General features: G+C 42.8%; 1 protein-coding gene across 4 annotated transcripts in view; it reads right to left on the bottom strand.

The window, feature by feature from the left end:
- The window catches only part of LOC129814175 (partitioning defective 3 homolog), a gene marked incomplete at its 5' end in the record, with an annotated part of 196,098 nt that overhangs the window by 79,615 nt on the left and 93,717 nt on the right, over nucleotides 1-22,766 (bottom strand). For 3 of the 4 annotated variants that reach the window (XM_055867063.1, XM_055867065.1, XM_055867066.1), the window contains 4 exon segments: nucleotides 749-935; nucleotides 10,884-11,043; nucleotides 18,459-18,629; nucleotides 19,431-19,619. In XM_055867063.1, the coding sequence (XP_055723038.1) occupies nucleotides 749-935; nucleotides 10,884-11,043; nucleotides 18,459-18,629; nucleotides 19,431-19,619 (707 nt within the window). 4 annotated transcript variants of the gene reach the window in all.

The following is a 22,766-nucleotide window of genomic DNA, read 5'->3' as shown; positions in this document are numbered from 1 at the left end:
AGCTCTACCGACTCAAGGACTTGGAGAGAATTCTTTTGGAAGATTGTTATACGTTTCTTCATAACACTTAAACTGAAATGAAAACAGACTGGCTCCCAACACCCTTGTTGGAGAGAATGATGATCACACATTGAAACTTACTGGGGAGAAATAGGACCTAACATTGGAAAAATTATGGGTTTTGACATAGAACAAGCATTCATTTCTTTGTATTTGGGTGAAATACCTGATAAATGACACAATAGAGAAAAGTACCTGTTGAAGGTCCTACTGGCATCCAGTAAAAAGGCTGTCACTCGGAAATGGCTTCAAAAAGACCATTTTCAAAGAAACATTATATGGAGCGTACGACCTTTTGTTTTAAGAAGTCATGAGGAGAGAGGTCAGGAATACTGGGAAAAATCGGTTTCGTACTTGAAAATTGTTGAATTCAAAAATGTTACTGTAACTAATCTGATGAAAGTATGATGATATGTGCTGTACCTGCCAGACCTTGTTTTTTAGTTTTTTATTAAAAAAACGATGTAATCTTCAATAAAAATAACGTCAAAACAAGGAGTGTCAAGTCTGATACATTAACAGTTGATAAACAGTTTCACAGGGAGCTACTAGAAGGAGCAGTGTGTGAGGCTGCTAGGAAAGACACCCTATTCCCTATGAAGTGAACTACTTTTGACCAGGGCCCATTTTCAAAGTAGTGCACTATGTAGGGATTAGGGTGACATTTGGGATTGTCCTCTGCTCTCACCTCTCATTCTGAATTGGAATATCTTTGGCCCAAGTTGGAGGGACCTCCACATGGAATCCCATGTCGTCATGGGAACTGGAAGACGATTGGTCAGAGAGGTGGGCAGGAAGTACAGGTGGCCGATCGTCTTCGATGATGACAGTGTCGTCCTGGGGCATGTTGACCGTAGGGGAGAGCTGGTAGTTACCTGTAGGACAACATGGAGGAGAAGAGGTTTTATTAAACATGACTTAAAAAACATAAGCCTATGCAACATTAAGCAATTAAAAACAGTTCTGTATTGTACCAATTAGGTTTGTGCAGTAGGGCAGGGGTTCCCAAACTTTTTCACTCGGGGGCCCACCTTCCAGCATTGGGGAACACCCCCCTACTGCGCACGTGCCATGTCCATTTCTATGGCCACAGGCACTGTTCATGACAGTTCACACCTCTCTTGTTGGTGTAGAGAATTTTGCAGGTTTAAAGCTTATTTCCTGAAATTCTACACATTTTGCCATGGTGTGCTGTTAACATTTTGCAGTTTTAAAGTACATTTTCGTGCAATAGATCTCTAAGGTATGCAACAAATAACAATACAAGAGGAACTGATGAAGCACTAGCAAATTTCGAAATTGCAACTTTTATTTTCTACTATCACAAGTTTCAAGAGTAAGTTTAAAGCCGGACTGATCTCCCCCCCACCCCTGTATTTGTTGCTGAGTCTCTCTAGTGATGGTTTCATATGTTATGAAATGTTACAGTATCAAGTTCACTGCGTTCAAGGTTTCTTTTGACAGTCTATTGCTCTTGGAAACTGTGCAGACACGGTGATCGAAGTTATCTAATTGGCCAGCGGTAGGCCTATCCTGTAGGTAGGTAGAACTTGATTTGATCTCTGGCCCTGCTGGGTAGGTGGAGTTCTACTTTCAGACACTTGAAATGGATCAAAATGTGAACACTTTGCCTTCACGGTGCTGGAGCTGCTGAATCAAGTGGGCTCCCGAGTGGCGCAGCGGTCTAAGGCACTGCATCTCAGAGCTAGAGGTGTCACTACAGACCCTGGTTTGATTCCAGGCTGTCCCATAGGGTGGCGCACAATTGGCCCAGCATCGTCCAGGTTAGGGTTTGGCCGGCATAGGCCATCATTGTAAATAAGAATTTGTTCTTAACTGACTTGCCTAGTTAAATAAAATGTTAAATAAATCAAAAATAGTGCACAAACTGCCAACAGCACAAAACAAATACAAAACACAGGAATGCAAGGCTTTTAACATTGTTTTTTGTACAGAAATGTTTGGTGACCAACTAGAAACGTCTTGGAGATCGACCAGTCTATTGCGATCGACCGGTTGGGGACCATTGCATTACACAACAAGGGGAAAGGGGGATACCTAGTCAGTTGTCCAACTGAATGGCTTCAACTGAAATGTGTCTTCCGCATTTAACCCAACCCCTCTGAATCAGAGAAGTGCGGGGGGCTGCCTTAATCCACATCCACGGCACCTGGGGAACAGTGGGTTAACTGCCTTGCTCATATACACACACATTTAAAGCGTTAATTTAATACTCATTTGACATTTGATATATTTATTTGATATTTATTGGACATTTGATCCTTTGATATAGCAACATAACTAACTTGCCACAATAATTGTTGAATTTAAAAGCAGACCCAGACTGAAATTCTCAATCAGCATCTGTCATGACATTCCTAAGAGTCATTAGAGTGTGATTAATGCAAGCTGCACCATTGTGAAAAAGACAACTACTTTCTTTGGCACGCTCACGGAGTGAAAAGTCCCATTTCTTTGTATCCAATTGAGGGATTTAAAACCACATTGATATGCAATGCAGGACTTTCTGCAACACTATCCTTAATCTGTCTTTGTGGGTAACTGACTGTCTATAGAAGGATGGTTTCTATGCTGTATAAGAGCCCTACACAATAACGGAGAGAAAAGTCCATTTGTGTTAGGAATGTGTTTGGGTCTCATGGCAGGAGAACAGGACTTTCTACCCAGGACCTGAGGCTAGCGTTAGTGTTGTTTCTCATAGCCTTTCACACTGAGTATGTGTGGTACCAATTACATCCACAGATCCAACTGCCCGGCCAACTTGCATGGCTGGATGAATAGTAGTGTGCTTAAAGTTCAGGCCGTGACCAATCTTAATAGAGCCGAGTGTGTGTGTGTGTGTGTGTGTGTGTGTGTGTGTGTGTGTGTGTGTGTGTGTGTGTCTGTGTATATGTAGTGTGTTGTTGATCCTGTGGTCTCTAGTCCCTACCCCTGCTATGTGTCTTTTCAGGGAACTCTGTGGTGTCGGTGAGCCCTCAAACCCAGTAGGGGACATTTCTCTCTCAGCCCACACACACACACACTGTCCCTTGACAGACCAATGGACACTGAGAATGGTTCTATGGTTCTTTAAGTAAATGCCATGGCAGATGAGTTTAAATGAGGGTGGCAAGCACTGAGTAACCCAATGAATAAATCAACTTTCATTCATGCTTTTTTTCTAGAAGCAAATCAACTTTCTGGATGGACATCCATCCATACGTAAGAGTGTTATTATGGGTAACAAATGTCACCCTATTCCCTTTATAGTGCACTACTTCTGACCAGGGCCCATAGGGCTCCGGTAAAAGGTAATGCACTATAAAGTGAATAGGGTGCCATTAGAGCCTCTAACTTATTTGGTGGACCAAGCCAAGGTCACTCTTCTACCAACAACAATGGTGCTGACAGGTGAACAGAACTCACAGCTCCTGACTTGGTGGGATTCCCTTCAAATGAAGGCTGTTTACACTAGCCCTAATACAATCAGACATTGGGGCAAAGGAACAATAGTTCCAGCTTCTTTACAGAATTGTCTTGTCTTCAATAAAAGCAATTATCAGAGACTATGTGGAAACAGACCGGTGAATTTAGAAGAGGAGCAGGATGTAATAGCCGAGAAGTAGAAAGGCAGGCAGGCCGGATGAAATGAGAGATGGCGAGAGGTGAGAATAATTGGGCGAGAGAAGAGGGATGCAGAAGAGAGAAGGTTATTTTTCCACTGTCCAAGTCCACCTGCCTAATTAGCAAAGCAGGGGAATTGCCTTCAGTGCACTTCTTGAAAAAACGAGCCGTTGCCTAAAGAAGAGAATAATTTATTGAAGTCTCTTATCCTCTGTAGCTAATTGTCATAGCAGTGGGGAAGGTCTGCACAACAATGGGAAAGTGATCAGAGAAATCCGGCAAAGACAAAACCTTTGTTAGCCCCGATCAAAGCTAGTCTTAACTAAAACAATACAACTTTAACTCATTTTGCCATTGTATTCTCAGGGGCAAGCAACATCACAGAGTCTAGCTAAAAAAGCATTGAGGTTCAAAGTGATGTACTTATTCGGTTTTGAATTTTGGATGTAAAATAGCATGTTTTTCAAACCAGCAAGCCGACGGTGTTCATGCCGTCTGTAATTCAGTCTGAAATGACAGACGGCATGTAATCTGAAAGCAGCACAGTATCTCCTGGCCAATAGACGACTACTGAAGCAAAAATAATGCAACAAGCCTGGGTTGTGTTTTTATACCTTGCACAGTCGTGGTTCAATTTCAGCTATTCCCATATTGGGCTTGGCTTATATGAACTGAGCAACGGTTTCCTGGAAATCATGCGTACTCCCCAAACCAATAGAAGAACAGCAATCCAGGTAGGTCTACTCTATAATAAAAAAAATGAAGGCGGGTGTGCATACTGTCAACGCACATTCAACTGAGGCGACCACTTGGCTACACGGAAGAAAGCCGTGCGACTGAATGAAGAAGTCAGCCATATTTCAACTCTGCCTTTGTTGTACAGAGCCTTAGGGTGGTTAATAAACTCTCGTCACGGAGAGATTATGCTGGTTGAAACTACTGGTGCCTCAAGGGAGACAGAAGGAGCAAACCACTACACTGCAGGGGAGGACGCATCTGGCAAAATGGCAAGGGGATGATCTGGATGACATGACGAAGTACAAGGACATCGTCGATAAAGTGTGATATACACCCAGCTATAATCTGTGGCATCATCTCGAGAGCTGGGAGAGCGGGTGGGAGAGCAATAAGGGCCACAGACCCCCAAACCAGGCTGGGGGGACTATGGAATGGGCCTTTGGGCTTATGCACATTGACATTACCCCAAGCGGTGGAAAACACCTGAATCCTAAGGGGGAATGGGACAGTGAGGAACATCTTGAAGAAGCCACCAGGGTATCTCATTGAATTCATCGATAAGATAAAGGAAAAGTTCAACTGGAACAGAGAGAGGAATCTGAAAGGAGGAATAGCAGCCTACAATGTGGGGGTTGAAAATATCCATTCATATAAGGAGGTGGATGTGAAAACCACTGGAGGGGACTACTCCAACGATGATGTTGCCAGAGCTAGATGGTACCATATATTGCGGTACCAAGACGGAAATCGGTATTACCAAATCTCATGAGCAAATGGCTTATTACACCACTGAGAGGGACTAGTCCAATAATGTCACCAGAGGGGGGGTGCTCAATATTCCAAACGTAATGGCAATAAAAGTAAACTGCAAATATAACTAGAGGTAAATGTTTGACGTCAAAATAATTCACAAAACGTTATGACAATGTATCCCTATTATGATGGTTAAGTTAGATTCTAGTTTATTTATTTTTTATCCACATGAAGATAATTTACTATAACTAACTTATTGCTAACCTTTATGTAAGAGTGTTTATGCTTAAAAGGGCAACTCCCCCTTTTCAACCTCATATTCATAATCACCAGCACCAAACCAGTGTGTACATATGCACATTTCAACGTACTGTAGAAAAAAATATAACGTTAAAAAGTTCTACCCGATGACATCATCAAACGTTGAAACATTTGAAAAACAGTGATTTTCAAACAATGAGACTCACAGTGACCTGGGGAACAACAAAACACTTAAAACTGTTAAAGTATGAGTATTATAATCTATATATCAATTCATGTGAATTGGAAAGCTGAAGTTAACTGTAATCATAGAGATGAATGAAAATAAAATGTTCAGCCTACATTTTCAGCCTGGTGATTTATTGTCGGCTGAAATTTTAATCTCTACGATTACAGTTCACTTCGGTTTTCCAGTTCACATGAATTGATACACAGTATTGTAATGTAACATCACACTAACATCGTCTAATAAAACATTTGGTTAAAAAACTTAATCTAATCTATGACATATGAAATTGTAAGTAATGCCCTGTCTAGTGCCATACTTGTTTGTGTAATCTAATAGACAGAACGGATACTTTGTTTTCTCTGTAACCAGGGGTGATGGTACAACGAGGAGCGGGATAGGTATAACTGTGCCAAGCTCATTTGATCTCAAAATAACTCCCTGTCTGAATCTATGACATGGACAGACATTGGATAGGAGACGAAGTGTGACAGACACTGTTTAAAACCCCTTAAATGTAAAGTCCCCATATTTGGGGACCCTAATGGATTTTTGTCTTCAATTCAGTCTGGTATGAGAACGGTATCCCCTATCTGGAAAAGCAGGGTGTCTGCAGAAAGTGGAGTATCTTGGCTATTGATCTGCGCCTTAAAATCATTGGTGTGACTTACTACCATATATGTGCATACAAATGTATTTAGCAGGCCGAGCCAATGAACTCACTTCAAGATGGCTGCTACCTACATTTTGGTTAGCATTGTGAAGCATAATCAAAATAAACACGGAATACGTTGATTCACACTGAAAGCCGGGACTCCACAGATCATGAGGATGTCTTATTTGTCTGCCTGTGACCTACCGCTATTGATCACCAGCTCAGAGTTAAAATGTTCATTTTACACAATGTGTTCACCAAACATCTTACAAGGTAAGCTTCGATTTGGCCTGTGTTTGAGCTATAGCTACAAGGGGGGTATGAAATTAATCCTTAGGTTGGTAGGAACAAAACTAGCCTATTGCTGGATGTTATCTGATGATAACAGTATGACTTAATGGCAACATCGAATGTCCATCGAGTGACTATCTTTGCGCATGACAAAATATGATGAAAACACTTGGTTATCCCCTGTATGTCCCCCGACACCACCACAATGTTTGAGAGAGGTTGATGTTGTGTTTTTGTACTGAGCAAATAGCATTTAGGGATTGCAAATATGTAATAGCACTGAAATGACCTAATTTACAGACATATGTCACTTGGAAAGGTTTAGGGACACTTGGAAATGTCACGTGAACACACCTGACACCACTTACTAAAACATCTGCCCATTTCTAGTTGATAGGTCTATCAATCCCATTTTTTTGTTGTTGATATTGTTCACATATTGTGGAAGCCATCTGATGTGTTTCCAGCTCTGGGAATCAATCATTTACTTATAGCTTGTCAATGAAAGATTACTTTCAAAATACAATAAAAACGGTTATTTTGTGTGACTCTGATCTTGTGTATTGTTAACTATGTGACTGCTATCTATCTTCTGATCATTTCCTCATAATCTCCCACATGTCTTCTTTCCAAACAGTCCAAGTTTTGGCAAGTCAGAGTCATATAATTACACATGAACAGCAGTTACTTTTGGGTATGTCCATTTATGATGAAATCTACATTTTGCCATTACATCTAAGTTAGTCTACACAACAGATAGAGATAAGGGTGTCTTCCAAAACTCTTTTAGGGAAAAACGTAATTATTAAAGGGATAGTAATTTGGGTGAACTCTCCCTTTAATAGTTCATAAGCACTGTGGGAGGAGAGGGATTTGAAAGTGTAACGGAGGGGAATAGTTGAACTGCATTGAAAATATTTTATTCGCTGTCTGTTTCTCAAATTGCACCTTATTCCCTTGATAGTGCACTACTTTTGGGAATAGGGTGCCATTTGGAATTCAACCACCGTTCTTCATCCTCTGTTAAACGACGCCAGTGAATTAAATACGGGTTTATATACAGGGTTGGGTGGATTACTTGTAATTAGTTACTGATTACAGTTACATGGAAAATAAAGTAATCAGTAACGTAATCCTCTGGATTACTCAAAATGAGTAACGTAATGACTTTAAACACCCAGGCATATGAGGAAAAAATAAGAAACCCGCACACTGCTCTTTATCAGACTTTACGCATCAGAGCTTTTGTGAATGTTTATAATTTGCACCCTTATGTAGACATTGCTCTACCCACATCTGTATTACGCATCAGATGAGGTTGGAGTTGAGGGAAAATAAACATGTGACCAAATATAACAATGTGCATTTCATAAGTATGCTAATACAGTGTGTACATAACGCAATAAACAAGTCTGTAACACCACATCCAGGACACCGACCTATCAAGTAAGTTTTGATAAATCATTGGGTACAGTGCAAGAAAGAACGTCAGAGTAATGAAAGCGCCACTTTTTTATTTTATTTAGAGATATCACATTTAGAAATATCACATTAGGATAATTCATGTGGGACTAATTCACCACCTGAGGTGGTGGTTAGTTTGCCAACTCTAAATATAGCCTAATTATTGCTGATTGTTTGCCATGTAATTGACAGGACTATATCTAACAGCACATGTCATGTATAGGCCTATATCTAACAGCACATTTCATGTATAGGCCTATATCTAACAGCACATGTCATGTATAGGCCTATATCTAACAGCACATGTCATGTATAGGCCTATATCTAACAGCACATGTCATGTATAGGCCTATATCTAACAGCACATGTCATGTATAGGCCTATATCTAACAGCACATGTCATGTATAGGCCTATATCTAACAGCATGTCATGTATAGGCCTTTACACTCACAGTGAACGGCCGACAGCCCCTTCGTTCAATATAAGAGTTGATGAATAAAATGTCAACCTACAGAGAAGCATCTTCTTCTCAACATTAACAACTGTTATAACTGTTTTTCCCGCATTCATGGTTTGACATTTTGCACAATCAGAAAGTGCACTGTAAATACGCTACAAAGCAGTAGGCAGAACTCTATGGAGTCCAGACAACTGTATGACTGACCAGTGGGTCAGGTTTAAATGGTTTGGCAGCCTTACCTACTCATTCAATCAACTGGAATCCAAAAAGAAGCCATCCACCCTTGAGGGCGATCAACTAGACAACATTTTGCCGAGTTGAGTGCATGTGAGAAGTCCTGTGGGTGCACGAAATGACAGCAAGGCTGCCAAAGTGGTATCAAATGTTCTTATTGATATTAGTTGAAGTAATATTAAACGTAATCAGCTGTTTAACAATTTTTTTTAAGTCATCCGGGCTGATTACAATTAGGTAATCCCTGTTGCATGTAATCCGTTACTACCCAATACTGTTTATAAACGACTTTAACTTTATTCCAACCACTTTAAATCGGACATTGACACAAAGCCTGACAGACAATTCCTAACTGCTTTGAGTTCTTTAGGTATGCAAAGACATAATGAAGAAATACACTCAGCGTTCGATGAACCATGGGAATTGGGGATTTTCTAACCAGAATGACTCAAATTAAGGCACACAAGTGAGTCACGCAACCAAGATGAAAATCTAAGACATAACCGTCAAGCTGTTGTTTAATGGTTCACAATGAACATTTGGTGACACTTTAATCCTGGAACGTCAACAGTTACATGCTCTGCCTCTAAAGATTACATTCAGGTCATTGTTCTGATGTTAAAATGGGCTGACAGTGCAACAACAACCCTGCTTAGGATACATTAGACTGTATCAGGATGTAGATATCCTGCAACAGACTCACAGTGAAAAAACTGATCAAGGAAGTGGATGGACGCAGAGTGATGTAACAACCTAATAATGGGTCTCATACGCTATCTATATAGATGAGAGTGATGGCAATGTAAGAACAACATTCGGTTTAGGGCTACTCCAATAGAGAAAGTAGTACCTCCCCCTGCGGTCCACATGTGTTTTTACAGTGGATTATTTGATCTGTGACGATTAGGTTTGTCAACACAGGAAATGGCGTAACTGACTGTGCTTTGAGTTTCCATTCAACTTTCAGCTGATCTTAATGTCTCGGAAAATGTCAAGGAAAAGGTTGCGTATGATTTACAGCTCAGGGGCCCTTGTATGGTGCAGCGCACCTTCTGATTGATTCAGTGGTGCGCGGGTGTGTGTGTTCTCTGTGAATCCCTGAGCTCTCTGTTTGGAGTTTGCCTGCTCTGACAGAGCCCCAGGCCGACCCCGAGAGAGAAGACCAGGTGTGTGTGTGTGTGTGTGTGTGTGTGTGTGTGTGTGTGTGTGTAAGGGCCTTGGTCTGACAAACAGCGAGACAAGACGGCAGGCAGGGATTTTAACGGTGGGGCCACAACTGAGCGGCAGAGATTCAATCAATCATAGACTTTAGATGGCAACCAGCCAGCCGCAAGGCCAGATGTTACAACACGAGGTAGTGGTGCACCTATTCCAGCCCACTCATGGTCCACCTTCTCTAGTATATAAAATGGTTAAAAGTGAATACTTTTTATCAGTAGGAGTCATCAGAAATGGGGTCTTATTAGTTCTTAGTTTTAATTATTTGGCCCTTGTTGTTCCAATAACAATAGCACATTATCTGAACTTGGCTCAGGTGTTAATTGGCTGTTATGAAAAGTGTTAGGTTCCAGTTTGTAGAGTGTGAATGGCAGATAGGTGTGGTGCTAACCCAGCAGGGTGTGAGAAGCTATAGGGCAGGGGTCAGCAACAGACGGACGGTCCAACACCATCCCGCCAGGGAGTTTTTGGGGTCCCCCCCAAAGTTTTTAATAAACCAAAATTGGGGGCTATTTTAGTTTTGGGTAAAAAAAAGACTTAAATCACCAGGAATTGAGCCAAAAATGGGTTTTATTTAAGAAAGTATTTCCACGAATAAAAAAAAGACGTGATCGTGTCTCACTGTATTCAAGGTATGAAATGATTGTTATTTTCAAATACAATCTCTTTTTGGGCTTAGTTGTAGTCAATTTGCAGTGTACAAATGACTATAATTATGTTGCGCCCGAACCATCCGCTCTTACAAAAATGTCCCGCGGCTTAATCTAGTTGCCTACCCCTGATATAGTGAGTCACCCATAGAGTAAGACATAAGACTCAACTTTGCCAATGTCCATGCTAAAACGGGTTGTATCCATCTAGAGTCCTCCATCTGTATCTATGGGGTCACCTGACTCACCCATCATCCTGCCCATCAGAGCCTGCTGTGGCATCAGGTTGTCGTCCAGGCCCTCTATGCCCCCATACAGGGAGTGGGAGATACGACGCTCCCGGTCGTCCAGCAGGGAGGAGTTCAGGAGGGTCTGCTCCGGTCCCAGGGGGCTCCCAGGGGCCTCCAGCTACATAGATGGGTGAGAAGACAGGTACAGTCAATACATGACATATTGGAAGAAACAATCATTATAGTGGGAAGGTGCAGTATGAGACGGAATTCTCCCTTTGGTACATTGGGATTAAATCTTGAATCTTAAATCTTTAAAGAGTTTGAACTAGCTCAATGCCACAACCCCATTATTGCCCTTTCACGCTCGCTGTAGGATAGCAGCAACAATGAGAGCTTAATTTATAGATAACAATAATCCCCTCCGTGAGGGACAGGCAGCCCGGTAGAGGCAGGCTAGCCTGGTGCTAACATTAGCCGCAGCACCACCACGACCACGGCTAGCTAGAAAAATGACCATGGATTTCCAATAGCAGTTAAGACACCGGCTGTCAACATTCCCCCCACAGGAGAGCAGCAGCACAGTGACATTTCCCTCAGGTGTCAATCGGACACACTGCTGTTTAATGGACAAATAGGCCATTTGCTGACTATGTCACCTTTAAACACACATGACTGAGGAGGAAGTGGGGTTGAATGTGTACGGACCATAGAATTCCATCGTATCAGTAGAAATGACAGGATCTCTATGGTGTGGATGCCCTCATTGTTTGCACTTAGAATCTCCTATATCATTGATTTGAACTACAGGGACTGCTTCCTTGACAGATTATGCCTAGTAAGACGAAGAAGTATTCTCAATGGAGATTCTCCATTGAAATAGCATTTTTTTAGTCCAGAATTTGGATCTGGGAAAACCATCCCTTTAGTGGTGTTGGAAACTCACTTGAGCCCATTTGAATTACATGAGCCCGTTTATAACTGCATAGCAGCTTCTGAGTAGCAATAATAATTGGTTAGGATGTGTGCATTATTGCAGAGATAAGGGGAAGGACAGAAAGTGTCCATCCGTCCAGACATGTTCTTGCATTTCTGTATGTGATTATTTCTAAGGAAGTAGGTAAAGGGCAACAGTTGAGTCTCAGCTCCTGATAAGCTAGGCTCGTCTCTGTGGAACTAGGGCAAGGAGCGATGTGGACCTCTACATCGAGGTGGTGGTGTGAGGACAACAGTTGGAGAAGAACAAATAAAAGCTCTGGGAGAGGTGCCAGAGGGGCCCATCTAACAACACTAACTGAATACTTCTCACAAAACACACATCCCTGACCAAGAAGGTTCTGGGCTCAGGCTGGGCCACGACACCACCATTCGAGGAACAATTCTTGCTCAGCAACAGTGAATGACTGTTTATCTTAGACATACAAGGAGATGACTCCGCCTAGTCAGATATTATAAATATGGGCTTGTTTTAGTTGTCAAATCAAATCAAATGTATTTATAAAGCCCTTTTTACATCAGCAGTTGTCAAAGAGCTTATACAGAAACCCAGACTAGAACCCCAAACAGCAAGCAATGCAGATGCACAGCGGCTAGGGAAGAACTCCCTAGAAAGGAAGAAACCTAGGAAGAAACCTAGAAAGGAACCAGGCTCTGAGTGGTGGCCAGTCCTCTTCTGGTTGTGCCGGGTGGAGATTATAGCACTACATGGCCATTAAGACCAGACCGTTGTTCAAGATGTTCAAACATTCATAGATGACCAGCAGGGTCAAATAATAATCACAGTGGTTGTAGAGGGTGCACCAGATCAGCGACTCAGGAGTAAATGTCAGTTGGCTTTTCATAGTCGAGCATTCAGAGGTCGAGACAGCAGGTGCAGTAGAGAGGGAGAGAGAGATGTTCACTACCATTCAAATGTTTGGGGTCATTGAAAAATGTCCTTGTTCTTGAAAGAAAAGCACATTTTATGTCCATTAAAATAACATAAAATTGATCAGAAATACAGTGTAGACATTGTTATTGTTGTAAATGACTATTGTAGCTGGAAACGGCAGATTTTTTATGGAATATCTACATAGGCGTACAGAGGCCCATTATCAGCAACCATCACTCCTGGGTTCCAATGGCACGTTGTGCTAGCTAATCCAAGTTTAGGCTTGGAAATTAAGGCTATTCCATGCGAGAAATTGCCAAGAAACTGAAGATCTCGTAGAACGCTGTGTACTACTCCCTTCACAGAACAGCTCTAACTGGCTCTAACCAGAACAGAAAGAGGTGTAGGAGGCCCCGGTGCACAACTTAGAAAGAGGACAAGTACACTAGAGTGTCTAGTTTGAGAAATAGACGCCTCACAAGTCCTCAAATGGCAGCTTCATTAAATAGTACCGGCAAAACACCAGTCTCAACAACAGGTAAGAGGCGACTCCGAGATGCTGGCCTTCTAGGGAGAGTTCCTCTGTCCAGTGTCTCTGTGTTCTTTAGGGCATCTTAATCTTTACTTTTTATTGGCCAGTCTGAGATATGGCTTTTTCTTTGCAACTCTGCCTAGAAGGCCAGCATCCCGGAGTCGCCTCTTCACTGTTGACTTTGAGACTGGTGTGACTATGATACCTATGTAGATATTCCCTTTAAAAAATCTGCCGTTTCCAGAAACAATAGTCATTTACAACATTAACAATGTCTACACTGTATGTCTGATCAATTTGTTGTTGTTTGAATGGACCCCAAAAAATAGCTTTTCTTTCAAAAACAAGGACATTTCTAAGTGACCCCAAACTTTGGAACGGTAGTGTATGCTGTGTCCAACTGGATCAGCACCAGAACTTAGATTCTAACATTAGTATAAGAATTGCCAACAACAGATGTGCATCACAACATGAGGAAATGTAATCAGTGAATAATCAATCCACAGCCCCTTCCTTTCATTTCCCAGGTGTTTGATAGACGTGATAACACAGAGAGAGACCGGTGTGATACAGAAAGGTTCAGTTCTATTGGTGCAGAAACAGCTGAACAACCACCAAGCAGACAACTGCCCGTAAAACAAGGGTAAGTGAGAATGACTGAGGCTGGAGAAGGATTTCAAGAGAGAGGCCATTTGGCTTCAGACTGTAGGAAGTCAGCCTCTACTTTAAATGGGGTAGTTCATGAAACTTACTTCAACAGAGAGCCTATCTAGCCTGCCTTAATAACAGCCAAGGAGATTTGCCATACTGAGGTCGGTCAACAAATCACCACTCTACCCACTCATATTCAGTCCTATAATTAAACTGGTGCAGGGCTGAACTCCATTGGGTCTGAATTGTGATGAGGGAAGGATCTGCCAGAATAGCCCTGTGGGGCGGGGTTTAATATTGAGGAAGTATTAGTTCCGATTCAGAATAAGGTTTGCCAATGATTACTATCCTAAAGAAGTAACCTCAGGAGGAGATGTCGAGGAAAGAGAGGGATGGTGTGAGGTGATGAGTGAAAGGAGCACCACCTGTCCATGAAGCTGTGCCACCTGAACAGCTGTGCCCTTGGTAGACTTCTACTATGGTTCATAGGTTCAATTGAGATATGTCACTATACCCCATAATGTCAAAGTGCAATGTTGTTTTTAGAAAACTTGACAAATTAATACAAAATGTCTCGGGTCAATAGGCATTCAAACCCTTTCTTATGGCAAGGCTAAATACGTTCACTCTGTGTGCAATAATAGTGTTTAATATGATTTTTGAATGACTACCACAGCTCTGTACCCTACACATACAATCATCAGTAAGACACCCCAGTCGAGCAATGAATTTCAAACACAGATTCAACTACAAAGACCAGAGAGGTTTTCCAATGCATCACAAAGAAGGGCACCTACTGGTAGATTGGTAAAAATAAAACAAGCAGACGTTGAATATTCCTTTGAGCATGGTGAAGTTATTAAATACACGTCGGATGGTGTATCAATGCACCCAGTCACTACAAAGATGCAGGTGGCCTTCCTGACTCAGTTGCCGGAGATTAAGGAAACTGCTCAGGGATTTCACCACAAGGCAAATAATGACTTTAAAAATGGCTGTGTGAGAAAACTGAGGATGGATCAACAACATTGTACTTACTCCACAATACTAACTTAAATGGCAAAGTGAACAGAAGGAAGCCTGTACAGAATAAATATATTCCAAAACAGACATCCTGTTTGCAATAAGTCACCAAAGTAAAACTGCAAAAAATGTGGCAAAGAAATTAACTTCATCTCCTGAATACAAAGTGTTATGTTTGGTGCAAATCCAACACTCACTGCGTACAATGCTTCATATTTTCAAGCATGGTGGTGGCTGCATCATGTTATGAGTATGCTTGTCAACGGCAAGGACTAGGGAGTCTTTTTTCTATAAAAATAAACTGAATAGAGCTAAGCACAGGCAAAATCCTAGAGGATAACCTGGTTTAGTCTGCTTTCCAACAGACACTGGAAGACAAATTCACCTTTCAGTAGGACAATAACCATTTTACCTTTATTTAACCAGGTAGGCTAGTTGAGAACAAGTTCTCATTTACAACTGCGACCTGGCCAAGACAAAGCAAAGCAGTTCGACACATACAACAACACAGAGTTACACATGGAATAAACAAACATACAGTCAATAATACAGTAGAAAAAGTATATATACAATATGTGTAAATGAAGTAAGATAAGGGAGGTAAGGCAATAAATAGGCCATAGTGGTGAAGTAATTAAAATATACCAATTAAACACTGGAGTGATAGATGTGCAGAAGATGAATGTGCAAGTAGAGATACTGGGGTGCAAAGGAGCAACATAAATAAATACAGTATGGGGATGAGGGAGTTGGATGGGCTTTGTACAGGTGCAGTGATCTGTAAGCTGCTCTGACAGCTGGTGCTTAAAGCTAGTGAGGGACATACGAGTCTCCAGCTTCAGTGATTTTTGCAGTTCGTTCCAGTCATTGGCAGCACAGAACTGGAAGGAAAGGCGGCCAAAGGAGGAATTGGCATTGGGGGTGACCAGTGAGATATACCTGCTGGAGCGTGTGCTACGGGTGGGTGCTGCTATGGTGACCAGTGAGCTGAGATAAGGCAGGGCTTTACCTAGCAAAGACTTGTAGATGACCTGGAGCCAGTGGGTTTGGCGACGAGTATGAAGCGACGGCCAGCCAACGAGAGCGTACAGGTCGCAGTGGTGGGTAGTATATGGGGCTTTGGTGACAAAACGGATGGCACTGTGATAGACTGCATCCAATTTATTGAGTAGAGGCGATTTTGTAAATGACATCGCCGAAGTCGAGGATCGGTAGGATGGTCAGTTATATGAGGGTATGTTTGGCAGAATGAGTGAAGGATGTTTTGTTTCGAAATAGGAAGCCAATTCTAGATTTGACTTTGGATTGGAGATGCTTAATGTGAGTCTGGAAGGAGAGTTTACAGTCTAGCCAGACACCTAGGTAACCTAAAACACCAGGCCAAATATACACTGGAGTTGCTTACGAAGAAGACAGTGAATGTTACTGAGTGGCCTAGTTACAGCTTGACTTAGTCAGCTTGAAATGTTATGGCAAGACTTGAACATGTCTGTCTAGCAATTATCAACAACCAACTTGACAAGAGGTTGAATACATTATAATAATGTGAAAATGCCGTACACTGCAGGCGTACAGGACCGAGTTTGGGAAACCCTTTGGCAATTTGACTGCTGTGGCTAGCCAAAAAGATAGTGTTTTGAAAGTTGGATCAACTTATCCTTTGAGGCTTTAAAAAAGTGTTCTTGCACTCTGATTTTGAACATTCAAAGCAACTGGGGAACATCCATGGCAGGCATTGCTCTCATCTTCACCTGCTACTTATCTTCTGAGTGATAGGAACCACGAGCACCAAGTGTCAAACTCTTTCCAAGGAGTACTGCGGGTTTTCACTCCTCCTTTGTACTGCATTGATGAATTAAGGTCACTAATGATTCGAGGCACTCCTCTCACCTGGTTGTCTAGGTCTTCATTGAAAGGAAAAACCTAAGACCAGCAGACACTAGTCCCTCCGTGGAATGATTTTGACACCCCTAACCAACACCAATCAGCCTACACCACTGCGCATACACCTGTTGTTACTATGACAACTAACATAACCATGCCAGCAAATGACTGCTGTCTGAACACACAATAATGCGATTTGATCGATTGTAACTTGCTGTTTGGACAGTCATTATGGGTATTGTGTGTAGATGGGTGAATTTTTTAAATATTTAATCCCATTTGAATACAGGCTGTAACAACAAAATGTGGAATAAGTCAAGGGGTACGAAAACATTCTGAAGACACGGTACATCACATACTCTGTGGACCGCAAGGGAAATGGATCAATTAAGTATAATTCCTCTTCTACATAGACACCTATAACCATAATGCTCTAGTCCAAGCCATCCTTTCAGCTGTATCTGTGACGCAGATATCGACGAGTCTCCCCTGTGTGTCTGTACCTCATTCAAGGCCAGTGCTCTCTGCTCTCACCCCTGGCTTCTCCACAGCACAGCATGCCCCGACTGCAACAGACAGCTCAGCCCTTAGCCCCTGCTAAGTTACCAGCTGCGCTAAATTACCAGCTGCGCCATGGGCATCTCAGGTCTGACATGTACCGTAGCAAGAGGCAGAGGCAGGGATGGAGGCGTACAGTTCACACTTCAAACAACACACTGCTGGAAAGTGGGCAGTGCAGTACACTAGATAGAGAAGTGATCAAGCCAGGATAGTCTTGAGTATGTACCAATATCATGACACTGAAATGGAAAAAATACTTTGTTGGCCAGCCGTCACCAACTACCCCATTAGACCCCGGGTCATCGAGGCTAAGAGAGAGCGCGTCTACGTCCCAAATGGCACCCTATTCCCTACATAGCACACTATTGTGGACCAGCGCCCCTGTTCAAAAGTAGTGCACTAAATAGGGAATAGGGTGCCATTTGGGACGCAACTCATGTCGTGTGAACTGCTGTGACCCACCTGACTAACTGTTCTTTAAATCCTATCCATAGCAGAGCTCTCCAGTCCAGAACGTGTCACTGGCTTTGGAATTTAACATGGGGACGACATGTGGGAGGGTGTATGTTAAAGATAACTGAACAACTGTATCAAGTGTTTTTGGAAAAACTTCAAACTTCAAGGCATCTTTGTGACGGGTTGTCAGTGGTCACAGAGTGACGGGTTGTCTTTTGACATTATTCCTAAATAAGCTAAACAAACGCATACACAAAACAGAATGCAGTCATAAAAAAAACATGCATCTTTAATTAGGTAATTAAACATGTGAAAAGACAAAACAATACATTGGCAGTAACTAAGGAAAGGAGGACGGAGAGCCACAGCGCTATCAGCTGCTGCCTCCAAAAAGCCGACCATCACACAGACGTGTGTTATTCAGTGGAAGCCGGTGAGAGGAGGACGGCTTATAGTAATGGTTGGAATGGAATATAAGAAATGGTATCAAATGCATGGAAACCATGTTGGACACGTTTCCATTCATGCCGTTTCCAGCCATTACTATGAGCCTGTCCTCAGACTGGTGTTAGTCCAATAATCTCCCCAGCTGTCCCAGAGGGATGGTTAGGCTTACCTCACTGCGTTTGGTGACCCTCCTGGCCACTATCAGCTGAATCGTCCCGCGTTTGTTGCCCTCCACCGACATGGACGTCCTTAGCGTCTCCATGGCCTCCTGGTTGGTCTTGCCTATCAATGACTCCCCGTTCACCGCTATCAGCTGGTCGTTGACCCGCAGCCGTCTATCCTGTTCACACAGCATATGACACGCTGGATCAGAATCAGTCAACACCCACGATCAGGCTGTTCAACGCAATAGCACTTGTGCTGTTAATCTGGTCCCAGATCTGCTTGCGTCATCTTGCCAACTCCTTGTCACACCGAACAACGAGTGAAACCCAGGCTACTTAATTCCCTAGAGAGTAGGCGAACAACGAGTGAAACCCAGGCTACTTAATTCCCTAGAGAGTAGGCGAACAACGAGTGAAACCCAGGCTACTTAATTCCCTAGAGAGTAGGCGAACAACGAGTGAAACCCAGGCTACTTAATTCCCTAGAGAGTAGGCGAACAACGAGTGAAACCCAGGCTACTTAATTCCCTAGAGAGTAGGCGAACAACGAGTGAAACCCAGGCTACTTAATTCCCTAGAGAGTAGGCGAACAACGAGTGAAACACAGGCTACTTAATTCCCTAGAGAGTAGGCGAACAACGAGTGAAACCCAGGCTACTTAATTCCCTAGAGAGTAGGCGAACAACGAGTGAAACCCAGGCTACTTAATTCCCTAGAGAGTAGGCGAACAACGAGTGACACCCAGGCTACTTAATTCCCTAGAGAGTAGGCTAGAGTGCAAGAAACAGACTGGCACCAAGGTTACTGCACTGTCAGTGGAATAACAAATAGCAGAAAAAGCAATGAAGTTCACTGTCAAATCAGAACTGATAGACAGAAGATGCCAATAGGCAGATAAACTCCAGAAAATACATCATTACTTATATGACCATGAACATCGGAATCCTAAAGGGGGGGGGGGGGGGGGGGGGGCTCACCTTGCAGGCAGCTCCTCCGTTGATTATGGACTTGACGAAGATGCCTAGGTCAGCGTGGTTCTCCTTGGAGCGGTTGCCCTTGACGCTGACCCCTAACCCTGCCGACCCCGAGTCACTCAGAGGGATCTCAAAGGTCAGGAACTCCCTGGTACCGTCAGGGGTCAACACCAGGTCATCCTCCTCAACCTTCTAGAACGGAGGGAGGGAGAAAGGATGGTGTCACTGATCATTTCTGCTAGTGTGAGATCTACTGATAGGCGAATACAAGATTAGTGTCCCAAATGGCACTCTATTCCCTCCATAGTGTACTACTTTTAACCAGGGCCTGGTCAACATTTGCGCACTATACTGTATACAGTACCAGTCAAAAGTTTAGACACACCTACTCATTCCAAGGTTTTTCTTTATTTTTACTATTGTCTACATTGTAGAATAATAATGAAGACATCAAAACTATGAAATAACACATATAACATCATGTAGTAACCAGAAAGTGTTAAACAAATCAAAATATATTTAATATTCTTCAAAGTAACCACCCTTTACTTTGTCACAACACAACTGATTGGCTCAAATGCATTAAGGAAAGAAATTCCACAAATTAAATCAAGGCACACCTGTTAATTGAAATGCTTTCCAGGTGACTATCTCATGAAGCTGGTTGAGAGAATGCCAAGAGTGTGCAAAGCTGTCACCGAGGCAGAAGGGGGCTACTTTGAAGAATCTAAAATATATTTGGATTTGTTTAACACTTTTTGGGTCACTACATGATTCCATATGTGTTATTTCATAGTTTTGATGTCTTCACTATTATTCTACAAAGAAAATAGTAAAAAATAAAGAAAAACCTATGAATGAGTAGGTGTGTTCAAACTTTTGACTGGTCCTGTAGGGAATAGGGGTGTCGTTTGGGACGCAGCTATGCTGATTCCGACGCTCTTCAGCATCAGGAGCTATGGGATGACCAACTCACATCTATGAGTTTAGTTACAGATTAGAAAACTTCAGCATGAACATGTGTGTTCTTGGGGCAAAGGTTGGATACACTGTCTGTCATAGAGATCCTACAAGTCGGTGTTCTGAATGGATTATGGTCTTCTGTAGCAAAGCAGAGCCTACATTGACATTGTGACTAAACACATTGTCAGAAGAATGGAGTATCTGATGACAATAAGTATGCCTAGTCACTTTACCCCTACCTATATGTACTGTACATATCTACCTCAATTACCTCGTACCCCGGGACGGCGACTCGGTACTGGTACCCTGTGCATATAGCTTAGTTATCATTACTCATTTTATATTTATTCCTTGTGTTATCATTTTTCAATATTTTTTAATGCATTTTTGGGAAGGGCCCGTAAGTAAGCATTTGACAAATCAATTTTGATTTGATTCTGTGATCACCTCGCAGGCCCCCAAAAGACACTATACAATTAAGAGCATTATCTACACACAGAAGCAGACACATACAGTATACCAGAAAATGCAACAGGTGCCTGAGCCTCATTGAATAACAAAAAAGCTATTCTCTCTGCCTTGTCAATTGACAGCTGTCCTCTGAATAAATCTGCACACTAAACTACTAGCAATTATGTGCATGTGTAATGAATGCAGTCATAATCAAGCTCAGTGTCATACATTCATTAGCTCCCATTGTTTGCAGAGAGAGATTGAATTACTTTGTGGAGAGACCGAAGGAGAGGGAGCGGGCGGGGGAATAGAGAGAAAGAGAACAGAGAAAGAGGAGAAAAAGAGACAGAGGAAGAGAGAGACAGTGAGAGCGATAGAGGGAGAGAGAGGATGAATCCATGTGGAACACAATTGCAGAACTGCCTTCTCTTCCCCTCCTCTCCTCAGCAACCCAGGCTGCAAGGTGCTTTGTATTCCACAGAGTGAATAAAATGGCACCTCCACTCCCGTCCCTAATCTCAACCCCTACGGCCCTGGCTCCGACACACCCCTGGCCTCACTCACGCCCCCGATCGCTCCCAACAGCATCACCTGAAGCGATTAGAGGTGTGCTCTCAACTTTCCCAAACAAACCTGTCGATTTGATTGAATCAAAAAGTCACTTGAAACGAATTAAAAGCGCAAAGAGGAGAGGAGAGATGAGGAGGCAGTGGAGGATGTAATTGCTGGAGGGAGCCCATGTGGAGAGCCCTGAACGCTTCTGAGGCTCTTTTTTTTAAAGCAGCTCTCCTCTCTCTCTCTCACTATCTGCCTTAGACCGCATGCTGATAGACCATGAATATCAAACACCTGGGGGATAGACAGAGGCGTCCAGACAGACTGATGTGGAGGTGTGTGCGGTGCACAAAGAGAGACTCGCACGCACGCACACACACACACACACCGTCACATTCCTCACGGAGGGCGAGTCATTAAACACAGTGGAACTGTGAGCAAAGAAAAGGACGTCACCTTTCAGTCCTGCATAATCACCGTTATACGAGGTCATGTGTTTTTTAAATAACTCCCATCTCTGAGGCATATTCACAAAGAGCAACAGCCCCTGCCTCACCCGCCTAAACATCCACACATCGCGCGCAGTACACACGAGATTAGAATGGCTTCAGATTAGAATGAGACTCCAGATCTATCCATGGCCTCTTCCTCCTCTATACTGTGGCTGTGTGATGGCAATTACCCAGCTAGCAGCTGCTCCCAGTCACAGCGTGCTGTATACGCAGGAACAGGTGGCAGCTTGAAACATCACTTTAATTAAGGCAAGAGCTTGTTCTCCACTAGAGTCACTGGGCCTTCTGATTGACTCATACATTCACACACTAGAGACATGAATGCAGTCGCATCTGCACGGGGGCACAAATAACACTGTGTGCGCGCGCGCGAGGCAGAGCGCGGGGGCAGAAAGAGCCACAACAATTATTCATCGGCGTCGAGGGAGTCGAAAATGTGTCTGTGTGACCATAGATCAACGTGGCTTGGCTTTACATTACATTACATGGTAACTGGCACGGATGCCTTTTCAAAATCCACTTTCTGTAACTCAGTGTAACTAATAATACCACCAGAACAAGAAGTTCACGATGATATCAGCTATTACGGATATTATTAGCAGTGGATTTAAACTAATGTGTATTGCAAATGGCACCCTATATAATGCACTGCTTATTTAAAAAAACAACTTTTTACCCCTTTTTCTCCCCAATTTCCTAATGTCCAAAACACTGCTCGCTTAACCCGGAAGCCAGCCGCACCAATGTGTCGGAAGAAACGCTGTACAACTGGCGACAGAAGTCAGCGTGCACTGTGCCCGGCCCGCCACAAGGAGTCACTAGAGCGCGATGGGACAAGGACATCCCAGACAGTCAA

Source organism: Salvelinus fontinalis, chromosome 17, assembly GCF_029448725.1.
Source record: "Salvelinus fontinalis isolate EN_2023a chromosome 17, ASM2944872v1, whole genome shotgun sequence".
Lineage (NCBI taxonomy): Eukaryota > Metazoa > Chordata > Actinopteri > Salmoniformes > Salmonidae > Salvelinus > Salvelinus fontinalis.
This window is presented reverse-complemented; position numbering and strand designations above follow the sequence as displayed.